Source organism: Eschrichtius robustus, chromosome 4, assembly GCF_028021215.1.
Source record: "Eschrichtius robustus isolate mEscRob2 chromosome 4, mEscRob2.pri, whole genome shotgun sequence".
NCBI classification, from domain to species: domain Eukaryota; kingdom Metazoa; phylum Chordata; class Mammalia; order Artiodactyla; family Eschrichtiidae; genus Eschrichtius; species Eschrichtius robustus.
This window is the reverse complement of record NC_090827.1, coordinates 3,442,297-3,462,221: the sequence shown is the minus strand read 5'-3', so window position 1 is coordinate 3,462,221 and position 19,925 is coordinate 3,442,297. Positions and strand designations below refer to the sequence as shown.

Here is a 19,925-nt window from a genome sequence, read left to right as displayed (position 1 = left end):
AGTGGTAAACTGAAATGGTCTCAAAATTCTGAATAAGAATTAATTATTTTTATTATAGACTATATAAACTACCATGGCAGCAGAAAACCTCTGATATACATACATACATACTTATATACATTCTGGATATGATTTAGACTGATGAAAGAAGATAGTTTTCCTATTTGTAAAACTGAATTAAGTATGAACACTTAATGGTGATTTTCTAACTGCACCCTAATGAACCAAAAAATAATAATAAAAATAAAATACAGGAAAGTGTTGGACAGATTTTGGCCATTGCCCTAATTTAAAAAATTATCTGAAGATGTTTAAGAAATAACAAAGTTATCTTAATGAAACCGACACACTAAGCAGTTTACAGCTATAAAATGTAAAGTGAGTCATCAGTAAAAGATAATGTAAAAATTATCCTTAAATGTCTGACTCAAAAAAAACTTTTAAAAGCAGAACTAAAAAAATCCAGTTATTTGATGTTTATGTAGATCTATATAACACATGAACATTCAATACCAGAAATTATATTTGATATTTAACTGCAAAAATATCCAACACCTATAAAGCCATAAATGTGTGGCAAAAATAAGAAATATCTAAGGAAATAAATTTTTTTAATATTTTGAACTTACAGTTCAATATTCTAATCAGTAATAAACATTAAGCTGGCAGCTTTTAAACCCACATTATATTTAATTAAATTCTAACATAAAAAAGGCAGTGATATACATGTCTAAGCTATTATTTCACTTTATTTAAACTATTTCTTAATTCTTGAAGTACTTTTAAAGAATTTTTAGTACATCTAAAAAATAAAGTGGGGTTCATAGTACAGAATAAGTTCATTTTCTTTAACATTCAAATATATGACTGGTGGTGTCTATTATATATAACATGTACCTATATATTATATATGTAATTTTACAGTGAATGTAAAATAAAATAGAGGGTCCCTGAACTACGGTTAATTGGAAATTTTATTTTAATAGACATTCCAGTTTTACCAAGTATAATTTGCTTCTTCTAAGAATTTCTCTCTTAGCGACAGCCTTACTCTCGTCATTTTCTGTCAGTGTCCCCAATACTGAAAGTATATTTCTTTAAACAAAACCCAATTTAGTTGCTATGTATTTTAAGACACGTTGAATTCATACAGGTGAAACAGTAATTCACACACCCCTCCAAACCAACCCTTCCCCAAAATAAGTGTGCACACACAAGGGTTGGGAGTTCCTTTATGCTTAGCAGAAGACAAACAATTCCAACATTTTACAGAGAAAAACAATACTGTACTTCACCGACGCATGCATGTCAGACTTGAAAACCTTTATGAAATGTAATATTTACTTTTGCAAGAGAAATCCAAACATCACTGCAAATACGGACTTCTAGGATGAAATCACACACTCAGTTATACGAGGACCATAGATGACTAACTTCCTGACTGAAGACTTCAAGCATTAGGTGACCTGTGATACCACATCATCTCTACACACAAACACATCAGAGATCTTCCTTTGAAGGCTACTTACTTTGTTAGGACACCACCAACGCCAGCAGTCCAAAGACCATGGAAGCTTGACTTACATGTACCGCTCACCTGCGAAGCTGTAGTTATAGCAACCAAATTCCCAACTGGACCCAGCCACCGAGCTCCCTCTCTGGAGAACAGTACCGCTCTGAGGATGGGGTATCACATCGGAGTATGGTCTAAATGATGCTAAAATCACGTTAGCTTTCCAAGGTGAAGACGCTGTGTACTGGGGCAGAAAGTATAGCTGATACCCAAAGGGGGAACGTTTTAGTATATCCCACTGTATCTTTTAACATATTTTACCCTATTCCTTTAATTTATACGTCTACCTTATCGCAAATTTAACACAGCATGTATTTACATCAAGTGCAACTAAACTCTCCCTTCGATAGCATCAACTCTAGTCAAACCAAGCTCACATTTGTTCCAAGATGTATTTGCCTTATTTGGAGCTCCTTCCCAGCGCTCCCTTAAAATCTTTAATATATATGTTTACCTTATGTGTGTGTGTGTGTGTGTGTCCTGGGAATACTTGGACTTGAGTCAACCTCAGGTAGAACAAGTGGAAGTTATAGATGATGTAACAGCTGAAGGAGCAAGGCAAAGGGCTGAGGAATAGACAGGTCTAGTAAAGAAAGGTAACTGACAAAATAAGAGAGCGTGAGGGAAACTAAAGAGGCTGCTGGCTGCCTGTTCCAATATCCATTCTCCTCTTTCTCCTTAGAAGGATATTTTTATGTTATTATTTTCAGGAGCATAATTCATATCGGAATAAAAGACTACATGCCTCAGGCTCCTGGGCGGCCATAAGCGGCCATATGACCACACCTGGACAATGTGAATGTGAAGAGAAATGTTGTTTCAAGGATGGAAGTTAATTTTTTTGCTCGTCTGCCTTTCCCCTGCTTCTAGCTCCCACTGCAGACGTGATGGCTGGAGCTTGGCAGCCAGCTTGTGCCCTGAATGGACGCTGAGTGGAAGCTATGAGCTGAGAAGAAGGATGGGGACCTAGGGCTGTCCTGGCCGTGGACCTTCAGGGTTCTCTTACGGGAGAGAAAAAGTAGCTCCTGCTATGCTTATGCAATTGTTTTATGCAACCAATATTAATAATTTCACTGTAATTAACACAGACGGCGAACGAACGATACCCAGTAAGATGCCGTCTGCCCTTTCCCCTCTCCCACGCCCTGCACGGATGACGCGGTGCCTCCACCCCGGGCTCCCTGGACCCGTTCTCTGACACACTGCAGCCCCGTTCCCTCCCAACTCTTCTCCTCTATACTAACCTGACTTCCAATAAACCATAGCTTATTACAAGTGATTTCTAAAAGGGATTAATTAGCTTAGCATAGTATTGCTAAGCTCCTTTTTAAAGTGATTTTTTAAAGGGCACGTTAAAAATATAATCCTGAACCAGTACGATTCAACGAATACTTACGGAATGCCTGCGCTGTGCTAGGCACCGGGGAAGCAAAGATGGACAGTACAGCCCAGGCCTTTAAAGACTCTCACAGCTGAGAAAGCATGTGGTTTTCACAGGTGAGGAGGGGTGAGGTGGCCGTCCCAGCAGAGGGAGCGGCCCGGCAAGGTGGGCCTGAAGACGTCCTGAGCTGCCCTGCACACCTCGCTGCAGAGGCTGGGTTTTATCTGTTTGGTGGCTGAATGTCACTTAAGCTCCTTAAGCAAGGGATCAACAAGCAAAGTCTGAGCTTTTAAACGATGATATGGCTTCGTACGGAAGCAGTCCTGAGGGCAGGTGGGGAGGTGCTCTGACAGAGCAGGTGACAACTTAACAAAGGCCCTGGCGGTGGTGACCGAGGCAGGTGACTTGACAGGTACGGTCATTCCTAACTCTGAAGGGTTACTTGCTAAAAGAAAACAAAAAACCAAAAAGCAATTGTCAGGAGAGAAAAGAGAGGCCAGAACTGAGACTCGAAGATATTTCTAGAGTAGGTGACAAGCTGTCGATGAAGCCATCAGAGACAGAAGCAGCATTCCAGACACGTATCCTCAGTCCCAGGGCCTGGGCACGCCCGTAAGCCCTGCTCCCCTGGCCCCGTTACTGCGTCCCTGGCAAAGCACAAAGCCAGCAGTGCCCACACCTCCTGCTCCACGCCTGTCCCCAAACACCTGCCGGGGAGTGGGCGGGGCATAAATGACCACATGTCAGTGACCACTGGTATTAATGGGCACTCAACACTCCCTCTGTGTCACCTCCTCCCTGTCTGTCAAAACCCCTTGGCGCCCACCATGGGGCTCCCACACCCACCCATGGATCTGTGGCTCTGATCGAGAGCACATAAAAGGGGGCAGCGCTTGCACTCTTTCCAAAGCCAACACCTGCCCCATCGTGGGCTTCACCCACTTCCACAGCAGCCCCCCTCCTTCCTGTACAAAGCCCTCTCTGCTGGGTCACTCCCATCCACCCACAAACACGCTCTGGCCTCTTCTGAAGAGACAAGTCCCCCTGGACCTCCAGCCACCACCCCGCTTCCCCGCCCCTCTTTACGGTGAAATTTCTGGAAATGATGAAACTTCTCTTTCTCCAGTGCTCATCTCCACAACGAGCCCCACCACTTGACTGAGACGGGCTCACTCGGGCCACCTGTGACCTGCAGGTTGTTAAGCCCAAGGTCACGTCTCCGGTCTCACCCTACCGATGCTCCGAGAAGCAGCAGACAAGCAGACCGCCCCCCCCCCTTCTGCCCACAACACCACCGTCCCCTGGCTCTGGGGGCACACAGCAGCACCTCCGTGTGTCAGCACCACCGTCCAGGCAGGCACGTGGAGCCTCGATTACACTCGCAGGGCGGCCGAGTAACACAGAAGGAGACGCACATAAACACCAGCAGGGGAGCCACTCAGGACAGAGGTCAGGACAGAAGGGCGCATTGGTACTAACTAAGCATCAAGCGCCCTCAAAGAGACACAACGAGTAGCCGAGGGTGTAGCCGAGGGTGAGGTCTGATCCTGGAAATCAGCTCCGGTCACTTTGCTCACCACTACTGATCGCCCTTGTGGTAAACATTCCCCTAAGACATGAAGGTGTTAGGACACTATCCCTCCTAGGGATGAGGCGTAACAGATGAATATTTAGAAGAACAATACAGCCACCATTTACTCTTGATAACTCTCTGTTTAACTGAGTAGTTACTTAACCTAGGAAGTAGAATGCTTTGGTGATCGGATACAGGTATGTCAGCTTAACTGCTGCTGGGCTGGATGTGGAGGAAATAACTGTAGAAGATTGAGGGAAAACAGTCAAGTCCCAGAGGACCAGCTCTCACACTCTCTCTCTCTCACACACACACACACACACACACACACACACACACACGGATGCAGGTGTATATTTTAATGCAATTATACATTCAGCTATACATATGTTTCCATGTGCAGATCAAATTGAACATTTTTAAGTTAAAAGTTAAAACAGAAGTGCATTTCTATGACTCCATGCCTAACCAACTATTTCATTAACTGGTCAATCACAGGTCCAATCACCTGCTTCTGCAAAACAATGTGATAATGGGCTACACAAAACAACGGCTGAGATAAGTGGTTCTTCTTAGCCCTTACTCTGCTGTTAACCCACTCGCTTTATGTCACTCCAAATAACCACTGAACAAAGTCTTATGGTTTCTCTTGGAAGTACGGGAGGGAAGGAGGGAGAGAGGATGCTTTCAAGAAATACGAGAAACTTCTAACAGAAAAGAAATATAAAGAAAACTAGAAAAGCTTATTATCACCTCATTTAATCCTGTTATAAGTTACTGATATCTCCCCATGTGAGACGGTATCTTTTATCTTTTTTATCTCCTCATTAAAACTCAATGAGGCAGTTTTCAGATGATTCAGTTTTTCTTTTGTCTTTCTATTTTTCCCATCCCGTCTTCCATAACCACGCTTTCCCTCTGAGCTTAATCTGTGCCACCATTGTTGGGATTGTGCCAACACCTGGAGGTAAACCTCACCTGTAATGGACAATTTCCAGAACTCTGATCCCCGCTTCTCTTCACACCTTTCAGATACATGCCCAATAAGGGCGCCCTTCCATGACATAATTCACCTGCGAGTTGTTTTTAAAATGCCATCATCCATCTCCAATAAGGCATCACATGACGTAACAAACTTGTGCCCTTTCCAAGAATATGACATTCTAATCCTATACAGCCCTTTACGTGGAATAAGGAATATTTAAAGTGCCTTCAGTCCCTACCACAGAGACACAGAATCATTCTCCCATTGTTTCACCTTCTTTCACTACTGAAAACAACTAGCAAGTTCTCAGAGCAATCAATTAACCTACCACGTAGCACTGGCAAGCAGAAAGGAGGCCTGCGATTTTTCATCTCAAGTAGCTCATTGTTTGTCATGTGAGTCAAAATGAGAATAGTATTTCAGCCTCTCAGAACTGATTCGTTAAATGTCTTGTTTCCCCACTTATCCTCATCGTAGCTGCCAGCTCTAATTTAAAATGTGATTATCGAGAGTACCATGGCATAATTTTAATTTTTAAATTGTGCATGTATTTGGTATCAGCGGCAGAGAAGCACTAACCGTAGGTGGACACAGCTACCGCGGTGCAAATCGAGGCTGCACGCCCTTCTCCGACTTGTGCCAGCGTTATCGGAGACCTGAGGGACCAGCGGCCCTGGGCCTTCCAGCCACGCGATGCGGGTTTGTAAACTGGACTCTCGTCAACGGCACCATCACTGATGCCTGGCAACTACTCCACGCCCGGAAGCGCACGTCTATTCCAGACAAACGGTCCTCCTCTCGTGGCCCTACCTGAGCTCCTGCCCATCTCTGCACCGGCGTCCTTGACTCCTACTTCTGTGCTGTCACTTTCCTGTGTGCAGATTTCCTTTCCAACCACTGCCCCACAGTCTCAACCGTCAACCCAACTCAAAATTCACTTCCTCAAGAGCCACCCTCGACTACCATCCACATACATTAAAACACCCCTGTCCTTGAGGGGATTTTGCCTTCGCTGTGGCCTTTGCTACACCGATTCACACCGTACCGTTTAATGACCCCTGGGCGATTTTTTCATGTTGCACATAGACGGCCTCGTGTCCCCAGCCAGGTATTAAATGACCTGCCCGCAGGGAGGAGACCACCTTGCTTCCACGCAGACACCAGAACTCAGAGACCAAAGAGCAGGGCTTCCCGCAACTTTCAACCGAAGTTGGAAATAACACGGAAATATGCCTCAAAACTGGAACTCTACCAAACCTACTTCAGAATGAGATAGAATAACCCATAAGCGCGAAAAGGGCCCGTGAGACAACCCTACATTTTGATGGCATTTCCATGTTCAGCCATTCCCACGGACAGCACTTGGCCAGTTACAGAACTGATCTCTCACGCCACGTGTAGCGTACAGACTGCTTTGCCTACTAGGTCTGCCGCCTGACAACACCTGGTACCTAGACCCTAAGGCCCATGCATTGGAAGCTTTGCCCCTCTGTAGAGGCCTCTGTCCCCATTCCCTCTGGCTCCTGGCTTTAATTATGTACCTTCTCTTGGCATCTTCCAAGTTCCGAGGCTTACGGCTAGTCTGGGCTTACCTTTTCCTTCAGCCTTACGGGCCCTACCCTGGTACTGCATTGATATGAAGGGGAAGAGACTGCGTACTGATTGCTCTGAATGTGAAAAATAGAGACAGTTTTTGACTGTCAGAGCAATAAAAATATTATCTATTTATGATTAAATATGGTGTGCACGATCATTTCTATTAAAAGGCCTTCCTTGGAGGCCTCTATGATAAAATTGATTCTACTGAGAAAATCAGATTCAATGTTTTAGTAGGAGTGTTTTTCTTTTTTTCAAGATTGTGACTAACATAAATTCAAGAAGAGTCTGTCTAACAATAATGCTTCACATCTAAAACATCTACTGTACCGGTTTTTTTGCAAGTAAGTATAAAAATGATTGCTATATTGGTAGAAAAAGATTCTAATTCTATGAGTTAATATGCAACCTAGTTAAGGGAATTCCCTGGCGGTCCAGTGGTTAAGACCCTGCGCTTTCACTGCCAAGGGCCTGGGTTCAATTCCTGGTCAGGGAGCTAAGATCCCGCAAGCTGTGTGGTACAGCCAAAAAAAAAAAAAAACACCACTTAGGGAAGCTATTTCCTTCTCTAATAAACAACCCAAACAGCAAGTTGAAAGTTTAGAAACACAGTGTGGGCCTATCGTTACTACCTAAATTATTGCATAGAATTATCAGCCTTTCAAAGAAGTCAGCAGCCAAAAAATAACATTAATCCAAGTTACTATTCTGTGACTTTGCTATAAATAGGCTTCAGCACTGTAGAGTGGGGGTACTCTTGAAAGTGAGAAGATTTAAGAATATAATAATTTCTATTACAGTTCCTTAAATACACTGATTTAGAGCACATTAGGACAATACACATTATTAATATTTTCCTGCCCACTGTGTACAGAAAACCAAATGTTCTTTTAAAAACGATTTCTAAACCTGCACCTTCAGCTAAGATAATTTTCCTCTATCGATTCCCAGCCCCAACGCTGCTGCAAATGATGCCTTTGAAAAACTTTGGGGGGAAGACGCCTTCTTCAAGATACTTTGCTACCCTCTGCCCGTCACTGTCTTAATACACCAATCTACATACTACGACTGTGGACACAGACATCAGGACACAGCCTGGACCACAGCTGCTAACCGCTTTGCTTACAGGCTTGGAAAAACACGTACCGTTTATACCATTTCTATGTTCATCTATGGCAAGTGTCCACTCTGGCCTTTTCCTAAATGCGGATGAGAATAACCTCTGCTGTACTGCTACCTTGCCTTTGCTCACCCTCTTTCTGCTCATACAAAGACACTGAATTGTATCAACGGCATTACACGCAACATTATAAGTGACATGACCGCCACCTGTGCAAATATCCATGTTTCACAACTCGGTAAACTTCTAATAGGTTTACAACAAAACTCATAAAACAACATCTTATCACTGACACGGCGTGGAGTGGGGCAGAGTGAATAGGTTGTCACTGACAGTCACAAAGGGATTCATAAGCTCCACAAATGTTAAAAATCTCATCAAGGAATAATATTCATGCTTGAATAACCAAAATACAGAACCACCTTTATCTAAAAACAAAAACATAAATGCTGGCCTAAATGTCAACTGAGGAATTCAATAAAGCTCATGAAATCTGGAAGCCAAAGGGCAGATTTTCTGCGGTGTACACCACCCTTCCTACTGGATGATATCACATGTCAAGGCAATTTCATGAGAATTAGTCAAAAATGTGAAAATGTTGTCCAAAGTGCTTTGATCCAAAACTAACTGTTCGGGGTGAATTACCCGTCAAAATGAGTTGAAACTTTCAAGAGAATGGTCAGGTTACTTATTATATATATGGATAACCAATTTCCAGGCTAACATGAGAAAAACATGGTAAATGGAGACAGTCACCTGTGAACTAGTTGTTTTATAAAACCAGACTGCTACTAACACCTCATCCACATGACGCTTTAATCAAATCTCAGTGTTTCCTGGAGAGGAAAATACCTATGACTCACTAATGTTAACCTTTAAGGTAGGACCAGCAGAGGGCCCTTCTTACGAAAACAATCTCAGGACTGTCCCTAAGGCAACATCTCCAAAGGAAACAAATAACTCAGACGCAGCAAAGGTCACCAGGCGCAACGTGAAGAAATAACCTATAAATAGCGCTGGCTTGTCATTCAGTCAGAAACACCGTCCCTTCTTCACCCCCTTACAGCCCTGACTCGCCAGCATTTGACAGACAGCCAGAGAAAGAGTAACGCATGTCATCTTTGAAAATAATTAGACGTGGAAGCCAATGTATTCATCAAACAGGCCTGAACTGCAAGTCCTCTTTCTTGTAGAACAGCGGTCTTCTGAACACTGGGTTCCCGTTCCACAAGTTAGGACAAGCTGTCACTTGAAGCTGATGATGGCTGGTAGTCAGGAAAGACGGCCACAGGCTCCTGTGCCGTTCTGGGGACTCGGTCTATAGATTTCATTTGTACAACAGACCTTGTATCACGGCGTCGCCAACCTGGGTTCTCTCTAAGATGCATAAACTTCAGATCACATTCCTTATACCACTATTTATAATAAAAAGTATCAAAAACTTACTCTGTACAATTATTAACCAAACTGTGGAAAGTTCAAATAACTGAACATTAGACAGACAACCTAATGCATAACGAGTAAGCCTTTACAAAGAGTTTTTGACATTAATGAGTCAAGCAAATACATACCCTTTCATTGAAATTAGCAAGAAATTAAATTGTTTATAAAGTATGCTCTTAAGTATGTAGAACACATACATGTAAGGCTAGATGGGAAAAGACTAGAATATTAAAGGATGATTACCTTGGATGACAGACTTCAGAGGATAGTTTTCCTTACCTTTACCTTTGAGCATTTATATAGTAATTATCATTACTTTTTACATTAAAATTATATGTAATTTTTAAAACATGCCTATGCTTAGATATTACTTGCTTCTACCCACCTCCAAGTTTGGAAATAGAGTCAGAGCCCCCAGAAAGAGAGCAAATAGTAGGTCCTGTGTTTGAAGGAAGAGTGTTCTATTCAACTCCTCTGGGAAACAGAGTCCCTGAATGACGGGACTCATTCACAGGGTCACACCAAGCCTCCCGGGCAGATTTCGAGGATGGACAACCACCCACCAGCCTACACTGCCAGAGTTTCCTCAGTTATCAAATGCAGGTAACATCTTGCCAAAAATGCAAAACCTCATTCTAATCATGTGAGTACATCAGACAAAACCAAATTGAGGAACATCATACAAAACACCTGACTCTTCGAAAATATCAAAGTCCTGAAAGATAAGGAAAAACTGAAGAACTGCCAGTGACTGGAGAAGACTAAGGAGCAATAAAAAATAAATGCAAGGCGGGATCTAGTGGAAAGTCGGTGAAATTCAAAGATCTGTAGATTAGTTAATAGTACTGCACCAAAGTGAATTTCCTGGTTTTATTCATTGTATTATGATCACACAAGACATTATAATTTTAGGAGAAGCTGGATGAGGGGGGTATATGGGAACTCTACTATTTTTTTGCAATTTTTCTGTAGGTCTAAAATTAGTTCAAAATTAAAAGTTTAAAAAAAAAATGCAGGTAACGACCATACCTACCTCAAACGACAGTCATGAAATTAAATGATTTATATATAAATAAAGCTTTTCAAATGATGCCTGGCAGACAGAAAGCACTACCTACCAAAGCCTTAGCTACTGTTCTCTCATCATTTTAGTACCACTACAACTATGACTTCTGTTTACGACTACGACCAGGGCTACCACCATCCTGTAACTAGTGCTACTGCGAGAGCAAAAAACAAACAGGCAATGGCTCTTCCCTCCCTCACGGGGCCGTTTTCCAAGCAGAATAATGCCTGCCGAGCTGATCTGGGAGGAGCAGGAGGGCGGGGAGGCCTGGGAACCACGCCGGAGGCTTCTCCCATCGGAGATGGCACCTCGGGCCTCCTTCCTGCCACCCTGGGCCCATCCCGGCACCTCCTGCACCTCACCAGGCCGATACAAATGACCTCTCCCCGTCTCACTTACTCTTCTTACAAACATTTCTAAAACACATTCTTCACATGTCTCTGACCCATTCTGAAATGTATCTTAATATTTTTATGAGAGAGTCAGGTTATAGGAGGTGGGGAGTGGAGGGGCATAGATTGCTATGCTTTAATAAATTTAGTCAATTTATTTATTCAGTAATTTTAAATAAAGATACTTAATCAGTTAAAATCTTTAAATCTTTAGTCAAAATAAACATACTTAATTGTGAAACACACACAATGAGGGGAAAAAAATCACTCCCGAAACTCAGTGGTTCCAGGGACCCTCAGGAACCCGCACAGGGGCAGCGCATTAGTGGCAGGGGAGCCCTGACCCTCTCTGGCCACAGCTGCTTGGAACTAGGTAACCGCTGCCCCGGCCCGGCCCCCCAGACTGTGGCCTGAAGATCCGAAGAAAAGACATGGGCACGGCCGTCAAATGGTGCAAGCTTTAGGGACACAGGCCATAAACCAACAGTCAGCACTCAGGAGCCAAAGTCCCAGGGAGAACGTCCCCAGGGGTGACCTAGTCCCTGGTTTGTTTCTCGTCCCACGTGGGCCCAGGGAACCCTCTCGGCCTCTCTTTAGACATGTATGCGACCCCGTTACGGAGGCAGTTTTCATTCCCTCTGAACACACGAGCCCTCAACTAGCCTGGTACGTCCACGTAACACGTCACCAGCACGTCCTTTGTCCTTGCCCTTTGTTAAAGAGGCTGAATCAGTGTTTACAACATGGAAGAGTCCTTTCTTAAGATTTATATACCAACACCCCAAGGTACTGCCTTGCTTTGTGTCAGTAGAACAGGAAATCCGACGAGAGAGGAATTCGGGAAAAGAACTCATTCTGCAAAAGGATTTCAAGCTCCACGGAAACTCTACTCCAGAACGTCTATCCAATACCTGCTTCGTGGCAGAAACATGGATTCCTTGATGAACACGGAACCAGAGAGGAGGATGTACCAGCAGGTCCCAATATCATCAGGACTGAAAAGAGAAGATAATAAAATCAGATGATTATCTCCAACAAAAAAAATTAAAATAGCAACATACAAAGCACACAGTATCCACGTTACTCGTAGAATCCTGAAGAACAATGAAATGTCATAAAACACACACCTAAAATACCATTCTTCAACTATTGGAATTAAAAATTATTTTTCACACCTAAATAAGCTAAAGATATTTATCAGTATACTTAAATGTTTTAAACGTTCCTTAGACCTATGGCACCTACCATTCCAAGCTTTGTTTTTTAGTTTAATTTTTTTGAGCTGAAAATACTTTCCCTTGTTTCATGAAACAAAAATACAAAGAGGTAAACAGCGGACCTGAGTTTTCCCTCCCTTTCCCCCGTCTCCCAAGCCCTGACATTTCTCCACCACACTCGCTGGCATCTTTCAGAACTTCCTCATGCACACACAAGGATGGACATACATTCTTACCCCTCCACCCTCTTCTTTTTACAGAGAAGATGGCACACACTACAGAGCTCTTTCCTCTGTGCTAACGCAGAGATCTTTCCATCAGGGGACAGCTGTCTTGTTGGATGTGCCTTATTTGACTTAAGCAAGCCCCTACTGCCGGTCATTTCAGTGGTTTCTCGTGTATGCAGTTATTTTAAAAGAAAATGAAAACTGTGATGAGTCACCTTGTATCTACAGGAGTAACCTTGACCAGAAAACCAGAGCTGCAGCTGCTGAGCCAAAGGGCACAGACACTGTGACTCTGATAAACATGGTCGCGGTGGTTAGTTAGTACCTTATGTGCTCACCACCTTCCCACCGCCTTGCAAGGAGAGTCTGTCTATTTCTTTAACCAATGTTTAACAATTTCAGGATGAAGGCTGTTCTAGGTGCTTAGGATACTTCAGGAAACAACAACAAAGATCCTTACCCTCATGGAACTTGTATTCTGATGGGACAGTACACATAGTAAACAATAAATACAATAGATTAGTAAATTATGAATCCATTCTCTGGGAGTAAGTTACCGCAGGGTAAGGAAAATAGGGGTGGGGTGTTATAATTTTAAACATATGGTGGACAAGTCTCGTTGAGAAGAGCAGATGCGAACAAAGGAAGTGAGTAGACAATGGCTCCCGAGGGACGAGAATTCTCGGCCAAGGGAAGGGAGATGCGTGCAGAGGCCACAGGCCAGGCAGCTGGGCAGGGAGGCCAGGAGTGCAGTTGAAGCGAGGGCTGAGGGGTACTCCTTCCCTGAGGTTGTCTATCACACTTTGGGGTTTTTGCCAATCTGCTCGATGAAAACTGTATTTCAGTGTACTTTTTTTGGCTGTGTTGGGTCTTCTTTGCTGCGCCTGGGCTTTCGCTAGTTGCGGTGCGCGGGCTTCTCATTGCGGTGGCTTCTCTTGTCGCGGAGCACGGGCTCTAGGCATGCAGGCTTCAGTAGTTGTGGCACATGGGCTTCAGTAGTTGTGGCTCGCGGGCTCAGTAGTCGTGGCGCACGGGCTTAGTTGCTCCGCGGCGTGTGGGATCTTCCCGGACCAGGGCTCGAACCCGTGTCCCCTGCATTGGCAGGCGGATTCTTAACCACTGTGCCACCAGGGAAGCCCTCTTAGTGTACTTTTATTTTTCTTCTTTATTGTAAAAGCATCTTTTTTCTTATGTTCATGAGGCCTATTTCTTTTTCTGTGAAATCAGTTCATAACTTTTAGCCAATTTTCTATAAATCATGAGACTTTTTCTTATCTAGAAGCACTTTATACAAATTAGCATTTTGAAGCCATGAGCTGTGACAACCTTTTCCCCAGTTTGCTGCTTCTGTTTGAACTTTATTGTGATTTTGCCATGCCTTAGGTTGTTTTATTTTATAGAGGCAAGTTTATCAAATTTATTAGTCAGGATACAGGCTCAGCTACTATGAAAACAAAGCAGAAAGCCCGACACAGCAGTGGCCGAACAATGGAGGAGCCCATTTCTCTCACACGTGTAGTGACAGCCTGGTGTCGGGGACCCAGGCTCTCCCCCTGTGTAGCTCGCTCACCCCGGCCGTGGCCTCCATCTCAGGCTCTAAGGGGCAGCTCCCAACCCACACCTGTCCACATTCTAACCACCAGAAGGAGGCACACAGCCTACCCCATCTCTTCCACGAGGACAGCCTGGAAGCTGCAGCCCAGCAAACCACACGTGGGTTGCAAGGCAGTCTTCCGCAACCTCTGCCAAACCTTTTTACTCTTTTTTTCCTTTTGGCACATGGATTCCAGAAGTTTCCAAAGACCACCAAGTTCTATTTAAAATTCTGAATAATTAAGTTATTTAACACACTAATCAATATCACCTAATCACTTTCATTGCTATCTGCTTCCAGAGCAAATCAGCAGCAAGTCACTGTTTCCTCCCAAGCCCATTCTTTACCAATTTCACAACTGCTTAGTCCTCAATAGCAAAGCCTCAAGAAAACATGAAGGAAAATATTGTCAAACAGACTTTAGTTCCAATGAAACCATCAAAGTAAAATGATTTCTCAAATGAAAATGCAAAGTACTTCAAAAAATAATTTATACCCCTTTCTCTCTAGTGTTTAGTCATGAGCTTTTGCAATCAACAATCATTCACCTAGGACTTCCCTGGTGGCAGAGTGATTAAGAATCCACCTGCCAATGCAGGGTACACGGGTTCGAGCCCTAGTCCGGGAAGATCCCACATGCCACGGAGCAACTAAGCCCGTGCACCACAACTACTGAGCCTGCGCTCTAGAGCCCGCGAGCCACAACTACGGAAGCCTGTGCACCTAGAGCCCACGAGCCACAACTACTGAGTCCACGTGCCTAGAGCCTGTGCTCCACAACAAGAGAAGCCACCTCAATGAGAAGCCCGCGCACCACAACGAAGAGTAGCCCGCACTCGCCGCAACTAGAGGAAGCCCGCGCACAGAAACAAAGACCCAACGCAGCCAAAAATAAATAAATAAATTTAAAACAATCATTCACCTAGCTTAGGGGGGAAAACGTACTTGTCTTCCTTAACATAAGGTGAAAGCATGATTATTAATTCTGATTTCTGTCGAGTAAAAATGTGTTCTGTCAGATGCAAAAATAGTTTAAATTTTTTTTTTAACAAGTAATAAAACACTGAAATAAAAAGAAGAAAAAAGGAATTATCTTGTAAACTTTTAATCTGCTCTTGCACTTACCACGTTCCCTTTATCACCAAAAGATTGGTCGAGGGAAATGAAATCTAGTAGGAAATCAAGGTTGATCACCATTAACTAGGCATGTGACCAGAGCTGTGCAGAGGCTCAGTAAACACAAAGAGTGACCATCCCATAGTTGTTACCATGGTAAGAAGCACAATAAACGTCACCATGGTCCAGATGAATTGTGACACAGAGAATGTAACAAACATCCCCTGGCTTTTTAGTTACTCCACATCTGTCCTTTCTGAAAGTAAAATTACTATGGACAAAATTAACACAATGTTTGTAAACTCAGCTTTCCTGGAGCTGATCATAAAACACGCGTGAAGTAAAAGCCAACCCATGTCCAAAATGGATAAGACACTTGTGACAGCAAACATTCTGGCCCCCTGAATACCCACCGATTACCCTACACTTGGGGCTGACTCTTCGTATCAGGAAAGCCTTGGCAAAGATTTAAGGAAGTGAAGAGAAGAAAATGGTCCCCAATCTCTGTCACTTATTATAATTTCATTTGCCTGTTTCTTGCCCTTTTCCAAAAAATTCAAATCTTAACTCGCAAGAGCTGTGTTTGCTGGTGGAGGCATCTGCAGAGAATGACCATTCGAACGCTGACTGGATCTGGTGAGCATTTACACCCTGCCATGCCAAATAAGACAGTCATGATGTCTTTATTAGTGACTTGTCTCTTTTAAAGATTCATGTCTTACAAAAGCAAACTAATTAGAACTAAGAATACAAAAACAATGAGTCTCATTTTAAAGACGCTCTGGAAACAGCTGTAAGCTAGAAAAACACACCCCCTCACCTTTCACACCCACGCCCCACAGGACTCAGGTTTGGTTTCTGTTCTGAAAATTCCTCGCTGTGAGATGCCACCATAAAATCTGTTTTACTCAGTCTTAATCGGCCAGAAAAGTCTCCTGACCTCAGCTGAAACCACTGTGCTACCCTGTCCCCCTCTCATGTATAATTACGTGTCAGGCAGGCAGTGTTTCAGCACCAGGCACGACCCTTCCCTTCAAGGTCTGCAAATACGCCCCTTCTCACAGGGCACCTGTCACCTGAGGGGCTCTATAGGTGCCAAGCGATGACTGTTTGTTTTTTTAAAAGAAAAGATGAAAAAAGAAATCACCTAGCAGGAACAGCATCAAACTTGCCTACACTTAGAGGGGAAGCAAAATGAATCCGAGATCTTGCTTGCAGACACACTGGCAATGAAGCTGGCTAACAGAAGACTGATTAGTATAATAATAATTATTATTATTCGTAATGTTCCCAGGCTCTACCCATCCCACCAACACCGCAGTACCTGATCAAGGGTGGGAGACCCATCATGATGCCGTCTAAACAAACATCCCAGGTGATTCTTATGCATGGGGGCTTGTCAAGTTGAAAAACCATGAGAAAAACTGCCTAGAAATCAAGCCCCAACTGGAACAAATGGCAGGGAAAAAAAAAAAACTACAACTCTGTCGACTGTCGATACAACTAGTTTCATTCGCTAATGTCATTTTTTCTCAAATAGTTGTTTTATGTTTTAAAACTATGAGCTAAGGAGTTCCATCAAGGGTTGTTGACATGGTAAAAGCTGAATCTTGGAGTAACTCTAACTGACCATTTCCAAGTAACTTTAGTCTTATATCACCAGTAACAGGGAGAGGAGAGAAGCCTAAAGATTAAAGAGGTACCTCTAGCAAATCAGTCCCTCTTCACAACGTCACTCTGATTTAATGACACAGTACGTATCACGCACCTTGCAGAGCAGGGACAGAAAACACTGCTTCTCTTCCCCTCTTTCCCTCCCTCACAGCCCACCCTGAAAGGCTCAGCCTACACCTGTCCTCTCTGCTCGGAAACCCCAGCAGACCCTGGGCTTCAGACTGCGCCCCGTTCAGCCGTCCTCCGCCTTTTCCTCCGCCTGTGCCTCGAGACCTTCGAACAAACCTGCTGTTCTCGCTCCTAAAGGGAACCTCCTGCCTAGGAAACTCATCCCTCGCCCTCTGGATTCCAGGTTAACGACCACTTCCTCTGAGAAACGTTCTCGTATCTTCCAAATAAAGTGGGTCCCTCCCTCCTGGGTTCCCAGACGCTCTGGACTTGCTCACTCGAAGCAGGGCGCCATCGTCATCTACCTCGGAAGCCTTCTCCCATCAGCTCTTAAACCGCTCTAGCAACTCAGTGCCCCCAGCAGACACACTGGATACGGCTCGACTGGCACTCAGACATTTTATTAAGCAGTGCATTAACAGCTGAATAGACACCAGCTCAGATTTGGTGCTAAAACGCCTGAAAGTCCAGGACGCGAGTTTCAGCTCACCGGGGGGGCCGGAGAAGCGCGGCGAGGCCGGGAGGACGCCCTCCGCAGTACCCCGGCGGCGCGCGAGGTGGCAGTGTCGCCCCACGGAGGGGCTGCGGGCGCAGCCGCGCGTCCCGTCCAGGGAGCCGGACGGGGGAGAAGGAATACGAGGGGCCAAGGCCACGCTGACAAGGGGGCTGAAAGGATAACAAGCTCACACCCCCCAAGAGCACAAATTAGGTCAGCAAGGGCGGCTATGAGAGGGCAAAAAAGCAACTTGGGAAAAAGCTACTTTATTCAGTTGTTAGTACAACGCGAAAACTTAGGTGGAGCCCAGTTGGCCAAAAGGCTGCAAAGGTGGGGGGGGGGGGGGACGCGGGGGGGCCACGGGGGAGGGGCGGGGGGAAGGGACGGGGGAGGGGCGCTGGGCAAGGGCACCCGTGCCCGAGTGCACGCGGGGCTCACACCCACTCCTGCCGGCCACAAGCCGACACCTAACCCACGTCTCTGCGTGTGTGTCTGCAGGGGCGCGGGTGAGCCAACCAACAGAAGCTGAAGGAATGGTCCCCACGCAGAACAACGAACAGCCCGGGACCAGAAGTCAGTGCCCAAGGAGGGCGCCGCGGGTACGGGAAGGGGCAGCACAGCGCTGCACGGGCACAAGGGCCTGGGGCGGAGCGCACCCTGCGGCGCTGCACGCGGGCCGCACCTACGGCGGCAACGGGGCCCGGAGACGCACGCGGCGACAACCGCGCGGGAACAAGCGCGGGCAACACGCGCGGAAACGTCCGGAAACGGTGGAGAGGACGCCCGCTCGGGGAGAGGGGGGCGCACGCAGCCGCGCGGGCCGACACGCGTCAGGGCTCGGGGCCGTTTAGAAAGGGAGGCTGCCTTCTACGATATGTACGACCCAGATGCCACGCCACGTCCAAACAACGAAGCCGGCGGCACCTGGGAGAGATGGGAACGGGATTCCTACCACCCGGGCCTACTGGCTCCACATCTTGAGCTAAGAAACCAGACGGGCAATAAAACGAGGACCATCCAAAGTTCCACGAAGTAAGTGGAGACCGCTCGCAAGGAGCCCAGAGGGCCAGGCACCCGTGACCACGGCTAGGAAAGCACCCGTCTCTTTCCCTGTATCTGCTGTCCCAGCAACGTCATCCAACGGAAGGATAAAACCAGAAAACAGAAAGTCCTCCTAAATTTCTCCCTCTGCACAACCCCCCATCCCATTCTGCGGGCTCTACCCCGAAGCCTCTGCTGAAGTTCGCGGCCTCTCTCTTGGCCCCCTACCCTGTTACTAGACTCCTCTGACCGGCACAGACTTGTTCTCTCAAATGTACAGGTATGCCGATAACCAAAGCAGGAATAATTTTACCTGTTGACAATAAATTACCCTCTACCCCTTTCCTGGGAATCCAGCAGTTGATTCAGTAGGACGTGGCGAGCCCCTTGGGACAGAAGCCTGTCCAGCCCTCTTCCCACCCTCACGGCTACTGCAATGGATCCGAGCCGGATTTCCTATGAACGAAGTGTTCCAGGGCTTAAAACAGAAGTCCTAACAATGGCCACCTTCCAAGATGCAGATGGCTTTTCAGATACACAATAACTGTACTCTTTTTCACAAATACATTACATCACTTCTGCTATTGGATTTATCAAAAAGTTTAATCATTTTTTTTCTTGCTCCTCTGATCGGGCTCTAAGCTTTAAGCTCAAAGACAGAACATGTCTTATGTACTTTTGTACGGCCAACGGCACAAAGTAAGCTCACAAGAAAAGTTAATGCAACATGGCCAGTGTGGGCCCTGACAACACCAGGTCACGGTCAAAAGAAAGGTGAAGTGCACACACCAGCGGGATGTACTCAGGCATAAAGTGTAGAACGTATGATAGAAAGAGTTCTACGGAGAGTTAAAATGTACATTTCTGACGTACAGAATAGCAATACTGTACTATAAAATTATACGCTTCATAATATTTAATCACAAATTCCCACACTTATGAAAACAACACATTTTAAAAGTAGAGGGTAACTTTTTGTTCCATTTCCTGAAAGTTCTAAATTGTAAGGAAGTTACTTCACTTTTATCACTTAAAACTCTGAAGGAAAAAAGCATCATTTTAACATTAAGTTTTTCAGAAAATTCTTAGCCTTCTCTCAATAAATTATAGGGGCTTAGACCAACAAACAGGATAAATCAGTAACATCAATAAAAACTCTGAAAACTGATGGAAATACTGAGGCTATTTCAGCTTTATTTTGAAAATATTTTATTTTGAATATATTAAAGTATTTTGAAAATATTTTTGTTTTGTAAAATATAT

The 19,925-nt window shown here is 44.8% G+C and overlaps 1 protein-coding gene across 2 annotated transcripts in view; it reads right to left on the bottom strand.

The window, feature by feature from the left end:
* The window catches only part of RAPGEF2 (Rap guanine nucleotide exchange factor 2), a 247,726-nt gene that overhangs the window by 134,451 nt on the left and 93,350 nt on the right, over nt 1-19,925 (bottom strand). For both annotated transcript variants that reach the window (XM_068542403.1, XM_068542404.1), the window contains exon 4: nt 12,041-12,124. In XM_068542403.1, coding sequence (XP_068398504.1) covers nt 12,041-12,124 — 84 coding nt within the window. The remainder of the gene's footprint in view (nt 1-12,040; nt 12,125-19,925) is intronic.